Below are 20,761 nucleotides of genomic sequence, written 5' to 3'. Positions count from 1 at the left end.
GTGGAAGGTGTCAGAAAGTGTAGCTTTGATCTCCATGAGAACAATGAATCATTCATCTTTCTTGGACACACAGAAATGAAATAAAGCAGAACAAACAGACAAAACCAGTATTAGCAGCAACAACATTTTTTAAAAACTGTCAGCAAAATGCAAGGCCAAGAGCTTCCTCACGTTTTTTTTTTAAATTCTGCCATCTCCACAAGTGTCATTCCACAAAAATAGCTTTTATTGGCCAATTAATGATCAAGCTGCATCTGTGTACTCAGTCCCTCAGTTGTGTCCAACTCTTTTCGACCCTATAGACTGTAGCCTGCCAGGCTCCTCTGTCCATGAGATTCTCCAGGCAAGAATACTGGAGTGGATAGCCATTTCCTCCTCCAGAGGATACCCCTGACCCAGGGATGGAAACTGCATCTAAAATAAAGAAAATTAAAAGCAATTCTTTTAATCTTCTGGAAAGTTTAAAACACAATCATTTGTGATCTGATTGACCCAAACTATGGTTGTGTTGTTTTGTTTTTTTTTTAGCGTTCTAACTACATCTTGTCGTTAACAAGGACAAATACAGACTGAATGGGATTTGTTTAGACAAGACTCAACCAAGAGCAGATATAAAGTCTGCACAAGTCAGTGCTCTTATCCCCCTTCACCAGGCTTTTCTTTGTGAAACCTCTCTTTCCTGCCTCCTCACCCTGACCTCCCATACCCATAGTTTGTTTTCCCCTTCCTCAGCAAAAATGACCTGGCCCTTCTTTCACCTTCTCAGAAATTCTGTTCTGAATTATGAGATAATATATATTAGTAAATGTATTGATCAGTGATTTAACAAATATTTTATTGAGCTTCACTATGCGTCAGGTACAGAATTCCTTCTAATTTGTAAACTTGCTCACGTGTCACAGATCTTAATTCATATTATTCTTTAACTCTTTAAATTAAAAAGTTCATATAAAGCCATATTTCTCAAACTGGCCCTCGTTATCTTTCTCATCCTCTATCGCCTCTGACCTCCAAGTGACCTGGTTCAGACTGAAGCAGGTTTCACAACTACTTCTTGTGCTGGGTGTCACAGGAGCCACTGATTAAAAGACTGGCTGAGCACCCAGGCTCTTTCTCTCTGCTTCCCCATTCATCCCTTGGATGATGAGGGGGCAAAGAGATTCCTGATGGGAAAGGAACAAATTTCCCTTGTTACTACAGAGTTAAATGCTATCACAGTTTAACAACAGGGCTTGTGACCTAGAAGGCTTTAGTGAACTTCAAGGTATGAGGAATTTAGCTTTTAATTACAAATAAGATAAAGTAATATATTGTGAGATCATAAAACTCCAGCTGACAAGTACTTTGTCAAAATTATTATCTGTCTATTCTGAACCTAGATATAAGAAACATTGGAGTTTACTATATCAAAATGCTACAGAGAAGCCCTCTTGTTAATTCAGGTGTCACTGGAATAGAGTTTAACAGTGAACCAAATACTTACAAATTTTAGAATTTAATTATTCCAATGAACTATGGGTAGTTTTAAAAGTATAAGTTTATAAATACATTCTTGTATTTATTTTGAAGTCAGACCAATAATACTCATCCATCAAAAGGCTAAAAAGTATTTTTTCCAGTCTGTTAACTTTGATGGTCACTTACCCTGTGCTTTCTGAAGTTCTGATGATGTCATTTCTTTAGGGTTGTTTTAAAAGTAAGAACGGGCCTCAAGTTATTATATGGCATGAGATTTCACAGTCTTTCCAATTGCCTGGGATACCCAGAGGTAACCAAATGGAACCTCAATAGAAACCTCTGATAAGTATGAGCCCCACCTATCTGCCCATGAATACCTTTAGCTATTGTTGCCGGTAGTAATAACTTCAGTCTCTTAGTTATGGTTTTTATGTCTCAGATCATATAAATTAGAGGTTCCTACTCTCTAGTGCTTGTCAGGGATATGTGAATGAGGGCAAAGAAAGTCAATCCACACATCAAAGAATCTTTAATATTATCTAGCAAATGCACAGAAATCTATGTTTACATACAGACAAGTGTTCTCACATTTGCTGTATTATGTTATTTTAAAACCAATTCATTTCCAAACAATTATGTCCAAGTACTTATATGATAAAATGACTTCCAATATTAGAAATATCTTAATTGTTAAACACACAATACTTTGAAAATCTAATTCTTTTATTACTTATCACTTGTTTGCCCTATTATTTCACTCAAGGTAAGTATTAAAATGAATCTTATTTTAGATTCCTTATCTGTTCTCTGAGTATGCTGGATCCCATGGAGTCAAATACTGACTCTAATAACAATAGACTGTATTTTTTGGTAATATGGTATTTTCATTTAAATATAGTTTTAAATGCATTTTGGCATATATCACACATTCTGGGTTTTTTCCAAATGTTTAGATTCCCCACCATACCATACTGATAGATGCTGTATTACAAAAGAATTTTACCTTGACATTGAGAATCACTGACTCAAATGTGTATAAAATGATTGTATGAAATTATTGTTTGTAGTGGAATTTTTTTTTTTTAAGCCAAATTCATAGAGAGAGTATAAAAGTGGTTGGCAAGGGCTCAGGGGTAGGGGAAATGGAGGGGGCATTGGTAAAATGATACAGATTTTCAGCTATAAAATGAATGAGATCTGAGGATCTAATTAGAACATGGTGACTATGGTTGATAACACTGTATTGTCTAACTGAGCTTTGCTAAGAAAGAGTAGACGATAAATGTTCTCACACACACACACAAAAGGATAAAGATGTGAGGTGATAATGTGCTGCTTAACTCGATGGGGAAGTCCTATACAAGGTGTGTCTCTATCAAATAATCATAGGGTACATTCTAAATATCTTATAATCTTATTTGTCAATTAGTCCTTAATAAAGGTGAATATATAGAGGGATATATATATATATATATATATATATATATAATATATGCATGTATGCTCAGTCGCTCAGTCGTGTCCAACTCTTTCAGACCCAATGGACTGTAGCCCACCAAGCTTCTCTGTCCATGGGATTCTCCAGGCAAGAATACTGGAGTGGATTCTCATGCCCTCCTCCAGGAGATCTTCCCCATCCAGGGATCGAACCCTTGTCTCTTATGTCTCCTGCTGAGGCAGGTGGGTTCTTTACCACTTGTGCCACCTGGGAAGCCCCATAAAACATATATACCTATAAAATATAAAATAAATAAATAGAAGTACCATCAGTGAGGAGGGCATGGCAACCCACTCCAGTATTCTTGCCTGGAGAATCCCCATGGACAGAGAAGCCTGGCGGATTACAATCCATGGTGTCACAAAGAGTCGGACACGACTGAGCGACTAAGCATAGCACAGCATGGCACCATCAGTAACTTCACTTTTCTTTCCTATCTGAAAACTAAGAGGAACTCATCCTCCTTTTGTTATTTTAAGTATTTGAAAATGCCTCGTTGATCCTGGGCTTGTCACAAACATCGCTTCTAAAGCATGACTGTTTTTCTTTCTCTTGCACAGAATCCCAATGCTCATCCAAGGCCCACCTCTCAGGATCTGGCGGGGTTCTGGGACATGCTGCAGTTGTCCATAGAAAACATTAGTATGAAATTTGATGAACTTCATCAGTTAAAGGCCAATAATTGGAAACAGATGGATCCTCTTGACAAGAAGGTAGAACAATGTAGATTTTGTATGGTTCATTTAAAAACCTGCACAAACACTGGACAGTCTAAATAGGCTTCTGCTCTCAGTCTTGCTGTTTACAATGTGAAATGGAGCTGAAATCATATTAATTTCATTGTAATGACAATGTTTACATAGTAATCATTTGGGATATTATCTGTAATATGTTTCAGGCATATTTTTAAAGAAAAACCTGTCTGTGAATTGGAAAATGGGAATGTGGCTTTTTTTTTTTGTTAATTAAACTTTAAGTTAAACCATTTTAGTCACTGGAAGGAACTGCCTCCATTTTGCTTTTTAAACTAAAATAAATGACATCTTCAGTGCATGATTACATAGAGCAAGAGTACAACTTCCTTACACCCCTAGAACGTGTTGCCGAGAAAATAGGAAGCCCTGCAAACTAACCGACTTTTATAATCATTTCATAAATATAGTAATAAAGAAACCACTGTTGTTCAAGTCTAAAAATATACACACCATATAGTTTCACAGTAATCATAAATGTTGGGATCTTTTTTTTTTAAAAAAAAAAAAAGGTTTTACCTTTGGTTGATTTGCCTTGGGGAGTATTGCTCACTGGGTTCCTCATGCAAGAGCTTAGAAATAAAGACTCAAATTCTTTTACTTGAATTAATAAACTGCACTTTTCACATTTGATTACAGTGGCTCCACCAGGCTTGCCCAGGTATCCAATGTCTACCCTCTTAGGCTGACCAGAGATGCATGACATTTTTAACCCTTTGCTTTCCTACAGCCTGAGGTCAAATGATTCTGAGAGGTTCAACTTCCGAAGTCGGGCACAGCCATTTCTGTGATGCCTCTTCCTGATCCTTTCACCTGTCAGTCCAGTCCATTCTGCTGCTGCCCATCATAATATCAGAGTTCTTGGAGTCCCTGGGCTCCCAGGAGAAATCTAGTGCTAAGGGCTGGTGCATAATTGAAGGGGCCACCACTCTCATCACTGTCCCTCATCTCTAATTCTATCACCATCCACCTGGCGGGTTTTGGTATGAAACATCAAAGTACCATTGATGCCTGTGTGGCCTCTCACTGGGGTAACCAAACATTTGCATTCATTCTAGTTTTCTTTAATCTGGGTTTAAAACTGTCTGCTAAACAAGCTTTTAAATTGGTCTGGTTTTAAGAAAACATTACAGATGTACACACATACTGGTAACTGATTTTCTAGAGCTGATCCATCTAATTACTTATTCATCAATTTTTAAAAATTGTTGTTAAAAAAATAAACTATGCAAGGAAAGGAAAATATGACTAAAAAGTTTTCAACAATCGTACTTTCAAAAGTATCTACTGAGTGTCCCAATCATGAAGATTTTAAATGTCCAAAAGGAGTGAAGCTAAGAATTGATATATGGTACCTAGTGACAGTTATACTGTAAATCATTACTAACTTGATCAGAGCTTTGCATCATCCCATGAACTGGAGGGGAAACAATGAACAAACGCAATCAGAGTTGGTGGAATACGGTTTGCACTCTGTGCTTCCTTTTTTTTAATCCACACGAGACTCCACCTTAAACAACTGCGGGGCTACTCACTGCAATAAGGGTAACTAGGCACTCCACGAAGGCCAGCAAAGGAGGAACACAGAGAGTGCCCTTTGGAGAATCATGGAATCCATATTTTAAGATATTTCTAACATTTAGGTTTATGAGAATTTAAGGTATTTTATTAAAAGAGGAAATCATCAGATTCACATGGACCTTTTTGCAGCCTGAAAACTCGCTATCTTTTTCCTAAAAATCCTTTGTGATTTAGATTCCCTTTTCCACTATACTTTTTTTTTTCCAGTCCAAGTTATGAATGACTTGTTTGTTTTTGCAGTGGCATTTAAAAATAGCCCACCAGTTTCTAGTTTGCTGCTGCTGGGGGTGTGGGGGAGGGGAGCAGGAATGAACTCTTTCAGTCTTGTGTTCAGTCTTCATGGCGCAATGTGTGTCCCTATGACGAAATAGCCTTCAGGGCCACCAAGGTCACCCCGAGGCCCCTAATTCGTGATGGTCCAACAGGATGTTTTAGGAGCTGACTCCATACCCGCAAGGGTAGGAACTCCCTCCAGGGTGACCCTGCCGAGTATATCTCTGTGTGTCTGTGTGTGATGATATGTAAATCGGTGTAATTCACTGGGACACCAGCAAAGCTAAACGAACACAGTTTTAACAATCGCTTCTTCCTCGTTTGGCTGTTTAGGTTTGGGTGGGCTCAGGGTAGAGGGCAGGGATGTTTTTAAACTCTGAACCCAGCTGGTACCACACGCTGCCGCCCTGCTTAGAGGGGGTGCAGAATCTAAGAGGCGACCGCTGCCCTCTCCTTCCCATCTCTGGCATCCGAAAGAGTCTGGAGCCTCCCGAGAAAAACCACAGTAAATGTGCTGGAAGCTGCAGCCTTTAGGTGAAGTGAGGGGCGAGGGGCAGGGGCGGGGGCGGGGGCGGGTTAGATTTTAAATACCCATATCCTTCCCTTGGAGAGACTAGTTCTGCCCTCCAGCTTTACCCTTGGCCTTAAACTTCCCAGTATTTTTTTCCCTCATGCATCTTTTTGAAAACCCAAGCCAGAATACTAAGGAAAAAAATATATACATTATTACGTGCTCAGTCGCTCAGTCACGTCTCACTCTTTGAGACCCCATGGACTGTAGCCCGCCAGGCTCCTCTGTCCATGGGATTCTGCGGGCAAGAATACTGGAGTGGATTGCCATTTCCTTCTCCAATGCATATATATATATATATATATATATATATATATATATATATGTAAATATGTATACAGTGTGCAGATCAGAACTAACAACCACCCTTAAGCTTAAAAAAAAAAAAAGTGTGTGCTAACTACTGACCTATCCCAGTTTCCCCCAAGCTTGTCCTGAGAAGCTGTGTAATGTCCTGAACCTTCTGCTTTGATCAGGAGCGAAGGGCCCCTCCTCCAGTGCCCAAGAAGCCGGCGAAGGGCCCCGCGCCGCTGATCCGGGAGCGCTCGCTGGAGAGCTCGCAGCGCCAGGAGGCCCGCAAGCGCCTGATGGCCGCCAAGCGCGCCGCGTCCGTCCGTCAGAACTCGGCCACCGAGAGCGCCGAGAGCATCGAGATCTACATCCCCGAGGCGCAGACCCGGCTTTGAGGCCCCGGCCGCCGCGCCCCCGCCGCCGCCGCCGCCGCCGCCGCCTCCCCGGCGCCTGCCCACCCGCGTAAACGCGGCCCCTCTCTAGGTCACCCGCCAGCCATCCTCCGTCCTCCTCAAGCTAGTCCGTCCCTAGATTCCAGCAATATCCAACCGTAGGGTATCTCAGACATCCAGGATCCCGCGGGGGGATGGGGGGGTCCCTAGGGACCTCGCCGTCTTCCACGCGAAAGAAACTAGGGCTCCGATCCCCTTGATTTCCCGACACGCTTCCTATTTTGGGCAAGCAGATTGGAGCGCTTGATGTCCAGCCTCAGACATCACACCCTGTCACCAGAGTCCGGGAGTAACACACCGAGAGGGGACGAAGAGGGGCTGGGCGCGGGGGGGGGACCAGGATGTGTAGTGGGTGGGGAAAAGAAGCAAAATCTGCAGGTGCCCGGGGGGGAGGGAGTGGGGTGCGGGTACCTGCGTCGCTCACAGCTGCACAAACTGCCTCACTGTTGTGTCATCAGTCACTGCTTCAAATGTCTCACTCAGCAGAAGATTGTCAATTTGATCTTTCAGGGACATCCATCTATTCCGAAAGGCAATAAAATGAAGACAGGAAAGGCAAGACCAAGGAAGCACTGCTAGCTTAAGAGACTACATAAGGGATTTTTTTCTTTTGTCCTATTCTTAAGACAATTTAGACCTGAAGTGTTTTCTCAACTTTTCTTGTACTATGTATATTATATTGTTGTTGTGGTGGTGGGCGGGGGGAGGTCTTTAAAGGGGAAAGTGTTGGTTCCATTACTTTGTTAGTGTCCATCTTGGGGAGGGGGGGAGCCTACCTAATTACACAGATAGAAGTACATCTCTGCTTACCAAGTGCTGTAAATGGCAGCCGGCCTGCTTTCTGAGAAGAGTCGGGATTTTCCCATCATCCCCTTCGAATGCTACACATTCGGTCTCTTTTAACCCAGTAGTTCATAGGGCAGACGTTTGTCTCCATCAGTCTTTCCTCACTGCTCCAGAGTCCTATTACACCCCCGAATCAGGATTTTGTCCTGTGTCAAACCCATCAAATAAGCTTTCTGTCCCAGTAGACATGCTGTCTCATTCAAAGAGCAACCACTCATCTTGAGGTCCCAGGTAGAGAGAAAAGAAATTTGACCTGCAAGGTTCAGCAGCCACGTGGAGGGGGACAGCATTGCGGTTCCTAAACACTGAGGAGACCCAGGGATTTGGCAGAGAAGGTTGATTTTTGTTTTTAGTCATGATGGACGGCATATGACCTTTGTGGCCAGCTGAAGTTATCTTTAAATGCCCTTACTCCTAGCAGTTTAAACACTTAGAATGAGGTGATCTTACATGGTCACTGGCATTTTATCCAGCTCCCTAAAGTGTTAGAAATTATCATTGAAAAATGAAAGACTTTTAAAAAGATATATCAGATACACTTGCACCAGAGACGCTTTAAAAAAATATATACAATCTCATAGCCAGGTGCTAATTTTATTTTAAAAATTAAGAGAAGTGATGGGTTCTGGCAACAACTATTTTCATGGACATATTATAAAACCACTAGAGAATTCGCTACCTCTCAGAGCCATTGATGCTTTGAGCTATCTTTATTAACAGGGCACAAACGTTTACTGCTGTGGTTTACAAGAAAAGGGCTACTAACTTATTTAAAAACAAACCAACTTTTAACTAGAGTGGACAAAGCACCTTTGAGTACTTTGTAAAATTGGAGCAGATAGAGAATTTCAGCTTCAAGTATTTTCTGGTTTTAAAAAGAATACACGTTTTCTTTACTCTGTAGCAGCCGGGAAGGTCACACAAAGTTTGTATCAAGTAAGGCCAACTGCCACCTTGGGTAGCCTATGGTCATGTTCAACCATGGCAATGACTCAGAACTCACAGACTAACGTGAAGGAAACAGCATCCATTTGAAGACCCATGTTCCCATCCACAGCTCTGTGCCCTGAGGGAGAGATAAGATTTGGATGGAGAAATAGATTTCTAAAGATCATCCTACAATATTTTCTTTGGAAACTGGTTTAGCCCAGGATATTTTAAGAGAGACAAGAGGTGGCCTATTTATCTTGTCTACGTGAATGGTATTTGTATATTCATAAGCTATTTTTGGTAAGAATTTTAAATCTTTTAGCAGAATGCCTACAGGCATCATGACCTTTGCCTTCCTTAAAAACACCAATTGTACAAACACTTTATAAAAAGCTAATTATTGATGTTAAGACATGACCCCACATAAAACTGCTTGTTGATCACTTGCCCTCTTAAGCCTGACATCCATGAGCATAACCCTTGTTACATTGTTCTTTTTGATGTAATTTGTAGAAATGTTTTTTAGTTAATAACAGAAAATGTATGTACCCTGAAAAATTACTTATTTTGTTTAACTTTGGTACAAAGGTGTTTGGGTATTTTCTTGGGGAGGGGGGAATTACAAAAGAAGTTTGTCTCCCACATCAAAAAAACGTTCAAAGAAATTAAGTATTTATTATATTTTTTGCAGATGTTTCCATACAACTCACATAACCTTTTTGTAAAGAGAGATGAAGAAATGGATTAAAGATTTTTAATATTTGAAATGGTAAATAGAACTAATTTATTTGTACTATATTTCTGTTATTTATAGATGTTTCCTTAATGTTTTACTGTGCATTACCACTTTAATTTAAGCCTTATCCTTGTGAATTTACCATTTCTTTTTAAAAACATGTCTAGATGCATATTTTAAATAACTGGAATGTAAATCACTAGCATATCTGAATTCCCAAATGTAATTTTTAAAAATTATTTTGGTTTGGAAAAAAAAAAGATTCATTTGAAAGCTTTCAGATGGAGGGGTGGGGAACATTTTTATGGCTTTATGAATTGGAATTTCATAGGCTTATCTACCTAGATTGTGTGCGGACAAAAAAAAATTGTAAATAGATGAATGTTTCCCATAATGTAAAAAGAAATTAATAAAATAATTAATGCACTGCTTTCAGGTCTCTGTGTTTTCACTACAGAGTCCTGCTTCTTCCAGAATAGAAGTAATTGTCTTTGGGGGAGTAATTAAGCAGTTCAGAAGCATATCATTCTGATTTTCATTGTAATAACACATGTTCTAGTACCTGTGAGCTTGTGGGTAGAACTTGTCCCCTATGGAAGGGATTTAAATATAGAAAACTAAAAGTCCTTTTACTGTGATGATCATACACTTCTGAAAGGTTCAAGTCAGGGACTGTATGTTTTATGAAAGGAGTTATCAGCTTCTCAAGCATGTGCAAATCTGTATAGATGTTAACCCACGTGGGTATCTTGCCAAGCATGTCAGTTGTGTTTCCTACATAGTTCTCCACGGTAGGGAAAATCAGAATAATGCATTGTGGGTTTCATTTCACCCTTGCACTAATGAAAAACTACTCCCAGAGCTTCGGTAACTTGCCCAGTATGACACAATTACGAAGTGACCCATTTAAGTCCAAAATCCGAACTTCCATTTAGCTTTGTCTTCTGTGATGTCTTTGTCTTTCTTCCCACATTTAAAATTGGTAACTGCCACTGTTGATCTCCCCTGCTTTTCATCTACGTCATATCTGGAAACTTACTTTATACGCAAAAATACAGACTCACCAAAAACAAGGTAAATTAGCACACTCTATAAAGTGGACTTGCAATGATCTGAAAATGCCACAGCTCTGAAACCTGTGTCCACGGTACTCCCTCCCGTCAGGTTCTTGGGCAAAGCCATCAAACTACATGCAACAGACTTGGACACTGTTAAGCAAATAAGCCATTTTGTCCAATTTTTATACATAAGCAAGAACCTGTGCTAGTCACCAGCTGCTGCTAAGCCACTCCAGTCATGTCTGACTCTGTGTGACCCCTAGTCACCAAAATAACACAATGTACTTTTGAAAATGCTTCAAAAGAGTAGAGATCAAGTGGCTGTACACAGGCAAGGTTGCAAAGATTTCATTACCCTGGCTCTTGTGCTGACCATAGTCTGAACCGTGATTATACTTCTTGACTTTTAACAAATTCTGATATTTCATCAGGGCTTCTTGAACATTTCAGCCAATCTGAAAATGAAATTAGGTTTTGCATGCAAAAAATTGAATTTCAATGAAGAAATTTCCTATGTTACAGGGTCCACTCCTCCCGCAAAATGTAATTTCATTTTTTATAGATAGGTATTGAACAAAATGGTTTGAATTTCTTTTTATATCTTTGAAATCCAGCCCCTTGAAAATATAAATTGATTTTGGTTTAAATAAATGACATATGAAAAATCTTAGTGTCTGACTGTGTTCATTCTTGAATTCCACTGTCACCAAAGGGTGTAGAAATCCACCTGGGGTTTGTTCAATAGGCTATTTGTCTTTCAGCTGCTAAACCAAAATCAGATCAACTCCTTTTCCAAACGGAAACCAGTGGCCCAGCCTGAAAACCTCTCTGGTCCTAACTCATCTTCACTGGTGTAAGTTCACAGTTGTTTAGTCATTAAGTCATGTCCAAGTCTTTTCAACCCAATGGACAGTAGCACTCCAGGCTTCCCTGTCCTTCAATATCTACTGCAGTTTGCTCAAACTCATGTCTATTAGGTTGGTGATGCCATTCAACCATCTCATCCTCTGTTGCTCCCTTCTCCTCCTGCCCTCAATCTTTTCCAGCATCAGGGTCTTTTCCAATGAGTCAACTCAGTTTCCCTCATAGCTCAGCTGGTAAAGAATCTGCAGGCACTGCAGGAGACTCCAGTTCAATTCCTGGATCGGGAAGATCTGCTGGAGAAGGGATAGGCTACCCAGTCCCATATTCTTGGGCTTCCCTGCTGGCTCAGCTGGTAAAGAATCCACCTGCAATGTGGGAGACCTAGGTTTGATCTCTGGGTTGGGAAGATCCCCTGGAGAAGAGAATGGCTACCCACTCCATTATTCTGGCCTGGAGAATTCCATGGACTGTATAGTCCATGGGGTCCCAAAGAGTCGGACACGACTGAGCAACTTTTACTTTCACTTCACAACTCAGTTTACAGAATACATCTTAAATTTCTGTGCAAATCCCTTATTTCCCCTGAAGCAGAGAGAGGAAACAATGTGCTCTTCCTGGTTGGGCTTCCTCCTGATCCAGGGAAGCATCACTGGAAAATCACAGTGACGGGAAGCCCCAGTGCAGTAGTCAATGGATTATTTTGATATGACCTGTATGCAAATAAGCACAAGCCTGAATTTAGAGAACATGGCTGAAAGCAAGAAAACATTTTAATAAATATCAAAAGTCATACTCTGCCATGTAGCTGATTGAACTGTTGCTATTCACCAAATTTTTTCACTAGAACAAATGAAAAATACCAGTTCTTCCACTTCACGCTTCTAGCCTGGCTTCTGGGAGATGTAGATGTTAATGTTGTCTTTCCAGATTACCTGATAGGTAAATCAGTGTCACAGAGAACTCGATAAAGAGATTCTTCTAGGGATTCCCCTGATGTTCCAGTGGCTAAGACCCCACACCCACAATGCTGGGGGGCAGGGTTTGAACCCTGGTCAGGGAATTAGAACCCATATGCCACAACTAAAAAAAAAAAAATCCTGCATACCACAACTAAGATCCAGTGCAGCCAAATAAATAAAATAAAAATTAAAAGAGAGAGAGACTCTTTCATTAAAAAAAAAAAAAGCCTCTCCTTTCACTTTAAAAAATACATATATTTATTTTTATTGATTGATCTGACTGTGTCACATCTTAACTGTAGCACTTGGGATCTTCAGTCTGCACTGAAGCATGCAGGATTTTTAGTTGATCTTCAGTTGCGGCATCCTAACCAGGGACCGAAACCAGGCCCCCTGCATTGGGAGGGCAGAGTCTTAGCCACTGGGCCACCAGGAAAGTCCCTCCTTTTCACTTTGGAAAGGAGGATGCTTGCTGTTTAGTCACTGAGTTGTGTCCAACTCTTTCATGATCCCATGAACTGCAGCCCACCAGGCTCCTCTGTCCATGAGATTTCCCAGGCAAAAATACTAGAGTGGGTTGCCATTTCCTTCTCCAGGGGATCTTCCTGACCCAGGGATTGAAACCACGTCTCCTGCATTGGTAGGTAAATTCTTTACCACTGAGCCATCAGGGAAACCCATACATACATATACACACACATATACATATACATATAAATACACACACACACACACATGCACAGAATGGACAAATTGATTTGAGATGTATTTCACCCTGGATTTCAAATCTTTACCATAATAAAAGAAATGTAGAAAACTTTTAGAAGGAGCAAGACAGCAATGGACTTCCTCCTCAAATTCCATTTTTTATCCACTACTTTCTATCCTAGAGCTATCAGACAGCCTCAATAAATGCTTCTCTTAAGAAGAATGTGTTTCTGCCAGTCAGAGGAGGTAGGGAGGTTAAGGATAGGAGACAGCCAAATTGACTGAGTAATCAGCAAAAATTGAGGATGTTTAATCCAAGAGTCGGACACGACTGAGCAACTGAACTGAACTGAACTGACTAATCCATAAATCTACAGGGTTTCCTGTACAATTATTCCCAATACTGAGCTCACTAATATCTTGCTTTCCAGTTTCTTTTCCTATGGCATAAAAAAAAAGAATTCAAACCCTATTATCCTAAGTCTGAAACACCTTACCTCAAAATATAACCTTTTCTTAAAAAAATAATGAAATGTTTGACTCACAAATCCATATGAAGTATTCATCAAGTTTAGCCCTATTATCTTGTGATTTTATTAAACAAATATATTCTTACCTGCAATTGGAATATCACTATGCACTTCCTTCCAAGTCATTTACAATAAGGTTAAACAGGACCATTTCAGGTAGCAAAACTGAAAATAGCATTATTTACAATTCTGTCCAGAAAAAAAAATCCCTTTATTACTATTATTTTCTTTTTCTTGTCTTAAAAGTCATCACCCAGTCATCACATAATGTACCTTTGCCTTTCAACTAAACACTGATTGGACTCTTTTCAAAGATTTTTAGAAAATGTAAATGACTAACATTCACTTGTTTTCCTATTCCTATATTATTAACCAGTTCAAAAGTTACACCTAAATTAAGTGTAGTTTCCTCTTTAATGCTACTCTCCCAACCCAAAAATGTTAACTCTAAGTGTTCAATGATCTGTCTTATTAGAGAATCCACTTCTCTAAGAATGCACTAAAGCTAAACAATTAGCTAGACACTAAACAGGAAAACTGGAAGGTTGGATTCAGAATAACAGTGTGACATATAATGAAAGTGATCAATACTAAATGTTAAATTTCAAATCCCAGTTCAGCAAGATCAACCACAAAAGAAATATGAAGTTGAAATTAATCACAAAAGGATTACACCATATAAAAATTATACTTACATTTCAATGGAACTGTGTAAAGGACTGAATCATGTAGAATCGCTGCATGTACACTATGGCAGAGTTGATAGTCAATTGTGAGACATTAAGATGTTGACCTTAAGGAGAACGGGGGATGCAAATAGTCTTAGTTTTCTCTTCTGTTACAGAGAGGGAAGATGCATTCTTCCTACTGACTCTAGTACAAGAAGGTTATAAAGAAAAATGATAAGCTCTATAATCTTAAATTCTGGTGCTTTCACTGTTTCTGAAGACCAGTGCTTTGCAAATAAAAAACATTCCTACATAGCTAGCCTCCGGAGATCTACACAAGTAATGATCAGCTGAAGACCCCTTCCTTCTTTCTAGGGCATTCAAGTGCAATGCCTACCAGCAATTTCTATTATGAAAAATAAAGAGGAACATCTAGGGAATTAGATAATACTATGGATGTCCCCATAAAGTACATTGGAGGAAACATTTCTGCAGATTACAATTAAAATATTCTATTCACTGTAAAGGGGTGACATTTTCAAGGCATTTTGGTCTTAGGGAATAACCTCTTAGTATGGAAAATATTTATTTCTATAAGTGACAATTTTTAAAACACTAGCAGCTTTGGGAAATTCCCTGGAGATCCAGTAGTTAGGACTCCATGCTTCCATCGGAGGGGGCACAGGTTCGATCCCTGGTGGGGAAAACTAGGATCCCACAAGCAGCATGTTACTAGAAAAAGCATCAGCTTCATCACATCATTTCCTTTCTAGAATAAAACCTAATGTACTTTGCTACCTCAGCCAATACAATGTCTGTCTGTAATTTGAAATTGCCAAGTGTGAGAAGAGGCAGATCTTAAACAAAGGGGAGAAGGAGGTGAGTTAAATAATTTACTCTTAGATAGATTCCTTTCGAGGGAAGAGAGCCCGGTTGCCTTCACTGCCTTTGTTGGCAGGATTTGGCAGGTTTCTTCTCTGCAGCCTGGCCCCTTGGCAAGAGCAGGACCAGGAAGATCAGGGGCAGCCTGGTACTGCCAAGGTTGAACTTGACAAACTTCAAAGAGCAGCTCAAGGCTCCCAACTTGCTTCTTAAGGTAGTCGAGCAAGGTAAGGAGTCTGGATTGGCTGAAAGGCGATCCTTTCCAAGGAGCTGCTGTCTGTTTCCGTCTCAAGTCAGCGCCCCAAAGATCTCTTGACTAGCAGATTGTTCAAAATGAAATCTGAAAGAAATCTTACAGAGAAAGTAAATAATTGATCAATAGTTTGGAAAGTTGGAACACAGGAAAGATCATGACACAGCACAAAACAGGGATTTCCGAACTGAACGCACATGCCTGTGAAGCACTTTGGGAATAGTAGTGACATGAGGAATAGGTATTCAGATAATTCTGAGTAATTCTGGACACAAAGAAAGAAAAACACCCTACTCTTGGGGACCTGAGAACGTCAGGGTCTGTCAGTGGCTGAATTCATCATGTCATCATTGTCAAGGGCACTTCTTTTAAAGACAGATTATGAGGAAGCCAAAGACCAGCTATTCTTCTAGCAAAAACAGCACATTACAGTCGGATTAAATATTTAACTGAGAGAATTTGGGTTAAATATTAAGGAAATGCTTACCTAAAGAAATACAAGGTTTGGACCACCCTGAGAGAGCTAGTATCCTGTCCCCAGAGATGGTCAGGCTGACAAAACTGTCACCTCAATGATCCTCTTGAAGGAGGGCAGGTCCTCCGTGGCTCTTAGTGTTCAAATATGTTCGTTAGATGATAGACACAGGAAAGACAGGTCCCCTCACCCCTTCCACACCCCAGGGTCCCTGTTGGCTTCATCTTGCAGTCAAGATTTCCCAGCAGGGCTCCTGTCAGTGACTCCAGATACACACACAGATAGGACCCAGCTGGGAGGAAACACAGGCGGAGGGAAAAGTCCCCACACACGCCAGCAGAAACACCCCCGCATGTCACTCTGATTGTAACATTCTGACGTGAGGTTGGTAGGAAATCATTGCCAAATGCTTATAAGACATTTACAAATAGCCTCAGCATTTGTCTTAGAAACTAAACCGACCCTCTCATCAGCCTCATGCTGCCCTGAGTAGACCTGTCTGCCCAGTAGGGACAGGCCCGTTGGGTAAGTGGGGAGGAATGTAGACTACAGAACCAGACTGCCTTGGTTCAAATCCTTAGCTCACTGTGTCTTCCTGGCCAAGTTACTTAGCCTTTCTGTGCCTCAATTTCCCCATCTGTACAATTAGGATGAAAATAGTACCTATTTCCCAAAAAGGACCTACTGTATAGCACAGGGAACTTGGCTCAGTATTCTGTAATAACCTATATTGGAAGAGAATTTGAAATAGATATATGTGTATGTATCTCTGAGTCACTTTGTTGTACATCTGAAACTAACACAACTTTGTTAATCAACTATACTCTGATCAGTTCAGTTCAGTTGCTCAGTTGTGTCCGACTCTTTGCGACCCCATGAATAGAAGCACGCCAGGCCTCCCTGTCCATCACCAACTCCCAGAGTTCACTCAGACTCATGTCCTTAGAGTCCGTGATGCCATCCAGCCATCTCATCCTCTGTCATCCCCTTCTCCTCCTGCCCCCAATCCTCCCAGCATCAAAGTCTTTTCCAATGAGTCAACTCTTTGCATGAGGTGGCCAAAGTACTGGAATTTCAGCTTTAGCATCATTCCTTCCAAAGAAATCCCAGGGCTGATCTCCTTCAGAATGGACTGGTTGGATCTCCTTGCAGTCCAAGGGACTCTCAAGAGTCTTCTCCAAAACCACAGTTCAAAAGCATCAATTCTTCAGCGCTCAGCCTTCTTCACAGTCCAACTCTCACATCCATATACGACCACAGGAAAAACCATAGCCTTGACTAGACGGACCTTAGTCGGCAAAGTAATGTCTCTGCTTTTGAATATACTATCTAGGTTGGTCATAACTTTTCTTCCAAGGAGTAAGAGTCTTTTAATTTCATGGCTGCAGTCACCATCTGCAGTGATTTTGGAGCCCCCCAAAATAAAGTCTGACATTGTTTCCACTGTTTCCCCATCTATTTGCCATGAAGTGATGGGACCGGATGCCATGATCTTCGTTTTCTGAATGTTGAGCTTTAAGCCAACTTTTTCACTCTCCTCTTTCACTTTCATCAAGAGGCTTTTTAGCTCCTCTTCCCTTTCTGCCATAAGGGTGGTATCACCTGCATATCTGAGGTTATTGATATTTCTCCCGTAATCTTGATTCCAGCTTGTGTTTCTTCCAGCCCAGCGTTTCTCATGATGTACTCTGCATATAAGTTAAATAAGCAGCGTGACGATATACAACCTTGATGTACTCCTTTTCCTATTTGGAACCAGTCTGTTGTTCCATGTCCAGTTCTAACTGTTGCTTCCTGACCTGCATACAGATTTCTCAAGAGGCAAGTCAGGTGGTCTGGTATTCCCATCTCTTTCAGAATTTTCCACAGTTGATTGTGATCCACACAGTCAAAGGCTTTGGCATAGTCAATAAAGCAGAAATAGATGTTTTTCTGGAACTCTCTTGCTTTTTCCATGATCCAGCGGGTGTTGGCAATTTGATCTCTGGTTCCTCTGCCTTTTCTAAAACCAGCTTGAACATCAAGGAGTTCACGGTTCACGTATTGCTGAAGCCTGGCTTGGAGAATTCTGAGCATTACTTTACTAGCATGTGAGATGAGTGCAATTGTGCAGTAGTTTGAGCATTCTTTGGCATTGCCTTTCTTTGGGATTGGAATGAAAGCTGACCTTTTCCAGTCCTATGGCCACTGCTGAGTTTTCCAAATTTGCTGGCATATTGAGTGCAGCACTTTCACAGCATCATCTTTCAGGATTTGAAATAGCTCAACTGGAATTCCATCACCTCCCCTAGCTTTGTTTGTAGTGATGCTTTCTAAGGCCCACTTGACTTCACATTCCAAGATGTCTGGCTCTAGATTAGTGATCACATCATCATGATTATCTGGGTCGTGAAGATCTTTTTTGTACAGTTCTTCCATGTATTCTTGCCACCTCTTCTTAATATCTTCTGCTTCTGTTAGGTCCATACCATTTCTGTCCTTTATCAAGCCCATCTTTGCATGAAATGTCCCCTTGATATCTCTAATTTTCTTGAAGAGATCTCTAGTCTTTCCCATTCTGTTGTTTTCCTCTATTTCTTTGCATTGATTGCTGAAGAAGGCTTTCTTATCTCTTCTTGTTATTCTTTGGAACTCTGCATTCAGATGCTTATATCTTTCCTTTTCTCCTTTGCTTTTCGCTTCTCTTCTTTTCACAGCTATTTGTAAGGCCTCACCAGACAACCATTTTGCTTTTTTGCATTTCTTTTCCATGGGGATGGTCTTGACCTCTGTCTCCTGTACAATGTCACAAACCTCAGTCCATAGTTCATCAGGCACTCTATCTATCAGATCTAGGCCCTTAAATCTATTTCTCACTTCCACTGTATAATCATAAGAGATTTGATTTAGGTCATACCTGAATGGTCTAGCGGTTTTCCCTACTTTCTTCAATTTGAGTCTGAATTGGGCAATAAGGAGTTCATGATCTGAGCCACAGTCAGCTCCTGGTCTTGTTTTTGTTGACTGTATAGAGCTTCTCCATCTTTGGCTGCAAAGAATATAATCAATCTGATTTCGGTGTTGACCATCTGGTGATGTCCATGTGTAGAGTCTTCTCTTGTGTTGTTGGAAGAGGGTGTTTGCTATGACCAGTGCATTTTCTTGGCAAAACTCTATTAGTCTTTGCCCTGCTTCATTCCACATCCCAACGCCAAATTTGACTGTTATTCCAGGTGTTTCTTGACTTCCTACTTTTGCATTCCAGTCCCCTATAATGAAAAGGACATCTTTTTTGGGTGTTAGTTCTAAAAGGTCTTGTAGGTCTTCATAAAACCATTTAACTTCAGTTTCTTCAGCATTACTGGTTGGGGCATAGACTTGGATAACTGTGATATTGAATGGTTTGCCTTGGAGACGAACAGAAACCATTCTGTCGTTTTTGAGATTGCATCCAAGTACTGCATTTTGGACTCTTTTGTTGACCAGGATGGCTACTCCATTTCTTCTGAGGGATTCCTGCCTGTAGTAGTAGATTAATGGTCATCTGAGTTAAATTCACCCATTCCAGTCCATTTTAGTTCGCTGATTCCTAGAATGTCGACATTCACCCTTGCCATTTCTTGTTTGAACACCCCCAATTTGCTTTGATTCATGGACCTGACATTCCAGTTTCCTATGCAATATTGCTTTTTACAGCATCGGATCTTGCTTCTATCACCAGTCACATCCACAACTGGGTATTGTTTTTGCTTTGGCTCCATTCCTTCATTCTTTCTGGAGTTATTTCTCCACTGATCTCCAGTAGCATATTGGGCACCTAATGACCTGGGGAGTTCCTCTTTTGGTATCCTATCATTTTGCCTTTTCATACTGTTCATGTGGTTCTCAAGGCAAGAATACTAAAGTGGCTTGCCATTCCCTTCTCCAGTGGACCACATTCTGTCAGGCCTCTCCACCATGACCCGCCTGTCTTGGGTGGCCCCACAGGCATGGCTTGGTTTCATTGAGTTAGACAAGGCTGTGGTCCCAGTGTGATTAGATTGACTAGTTTTCTGTGAGTATGGTTTCAGTGTGTCTGCCCTCTGATGCCCTCTTGCAACATTTAACATCTTACTTGGATTTCTCTTACCTTGGACGTGGGGTATCTCTTCACGGCTGCTCCAGCAAGGCACAGCGGCTGCCCCCTACCTTGGACGAGGGTACCTCCTTACCGCCGCCGTTCCTGACCTTCAACGTGGGATAGCTCCTCTAGGCCTTCCTGTGCCTGCGCAGCCACCGCTCCTCCGGTTGATCCTCCCAGCTGCTGCCCCTGGCCTCAGGCTCGGGGTGTCTCCTCCCGGCCGCCACTAACCTTGGACACAGGGTAGCTCCTCTCGGCTGCGCTTAAGTGCGCCGGCTCGCTATACTCTGACATAAAATAGAAATTAAAATAAGAAAATAGTACTTGTCTCATAGAGTTGGTATAAGGATTAAATGAATTACTATATGTGTGTGTGTGCTCATTGGCATCTGACTCTTTGCGATCCCATGGACTGTAGCCCACCAGGCTCTCTGTCCATGGGATTTTCCAAGGAAGAATACTAGGTTGTCATCTCCTGTTCCAGGGGATCTTACTGATTTAGGGATTGAAACCAAGTCTCTTGCATCTCCTACATTAACAGGGGGATTCTGTATCATTGTGCCACCTGGGAAGCCCTGAATTAATATAGGCAAAGCTCTTAATACAGTGCCTGACACATGGTAAGCATTCAATAAATGTTCACTATATCATCATTACACATTTACATTTACGGAGAAAGCACTATTTGATATGTATCCTGTAATTAATCATCACATCAAACCCATGAAATAGATACTACAAATAGATTAGGGAGACATCAAGGTCACAGGTAAATGACAGATCTTGTCTTTGAATCCAATCTAATTCTAGATCCTTTATATGTGGGAGATTTTTATGCGAGACAAAAAGACAAAGCAAAGTATCTAGGTGTTTTCAT

The 20,761-nt window shown here is 40.9% G+C and overlaps 1 protein-coding gene and 1 long non-coding RNA gene across 9 annotated transcripts in view; one reads left to right on the top strand and one right to left on the bottom strand.

Annotated features, from left to right (window-relative positions):
* DLGAP1 (DLG associated protein 1) overlaps positions 1-9,818 on the top strand; it is a 791,550-nt gene extending 781,732 nt beyond the window's left edge. For 7 of the 8 annotated variants that reach the window (XM_069568351.1, XM_069568350.1, XM_069568356.1 and 4 more), the window contains 2 exons: positions 3,517-3,669; positions 6,610-9,818. In XM_069568351.1, the coding sequence (XP_069424452.1) occupies positions 3,517-3,669; positions 6,610-6,819 (363 nt within the window). In that variant the 3' untranslated portion in view covers positions 6,820-9,818. Of the gene's footprint in view, positions 1-3,516; positions 4,941-6,609 lie in introns of those variants that run through there. The other variant, XM_069568357.1, reaches the window with a different exon arrangement.
* On the bottom strand, positions 111-20,171 carry LOC138428119 (uncharacterized). Its single transcript, XR_011252282.1, has 4 exons — positions 19,894-20,171; positions 15,073-15,408; positions 14,203-14,300; positions 111-414 (listed from the first exon to the last, which is right to left on the bottom strand). It is a non-coding gene; the product is annotated as an uncharacterized lncRNA (long non-coding RNA).
* Positions 20,172-20,761: the final 590 nt, after the last annotated feature.

This window comes from Ovis canadensis, chromosome 23 (assembly GCF_042477335.2).
Source record: "Ovis canadensis isolate MfBH-ARS-UI-01 breed Bighorn chromosome 23, ARS-UI_OviCan_v2, whole genome shotgun sequence".
NCBI lineage: Eukaryota > Metazoa > Chordata > Mammalia > Artiodactyla > Bovidae > Ovis > Ovis canadensis.
The sequence above is the reverse complement of the archived record's forward strand: the minus strand, read 5'-3'. Positions and strand labels throughout refer to the sequence as shown.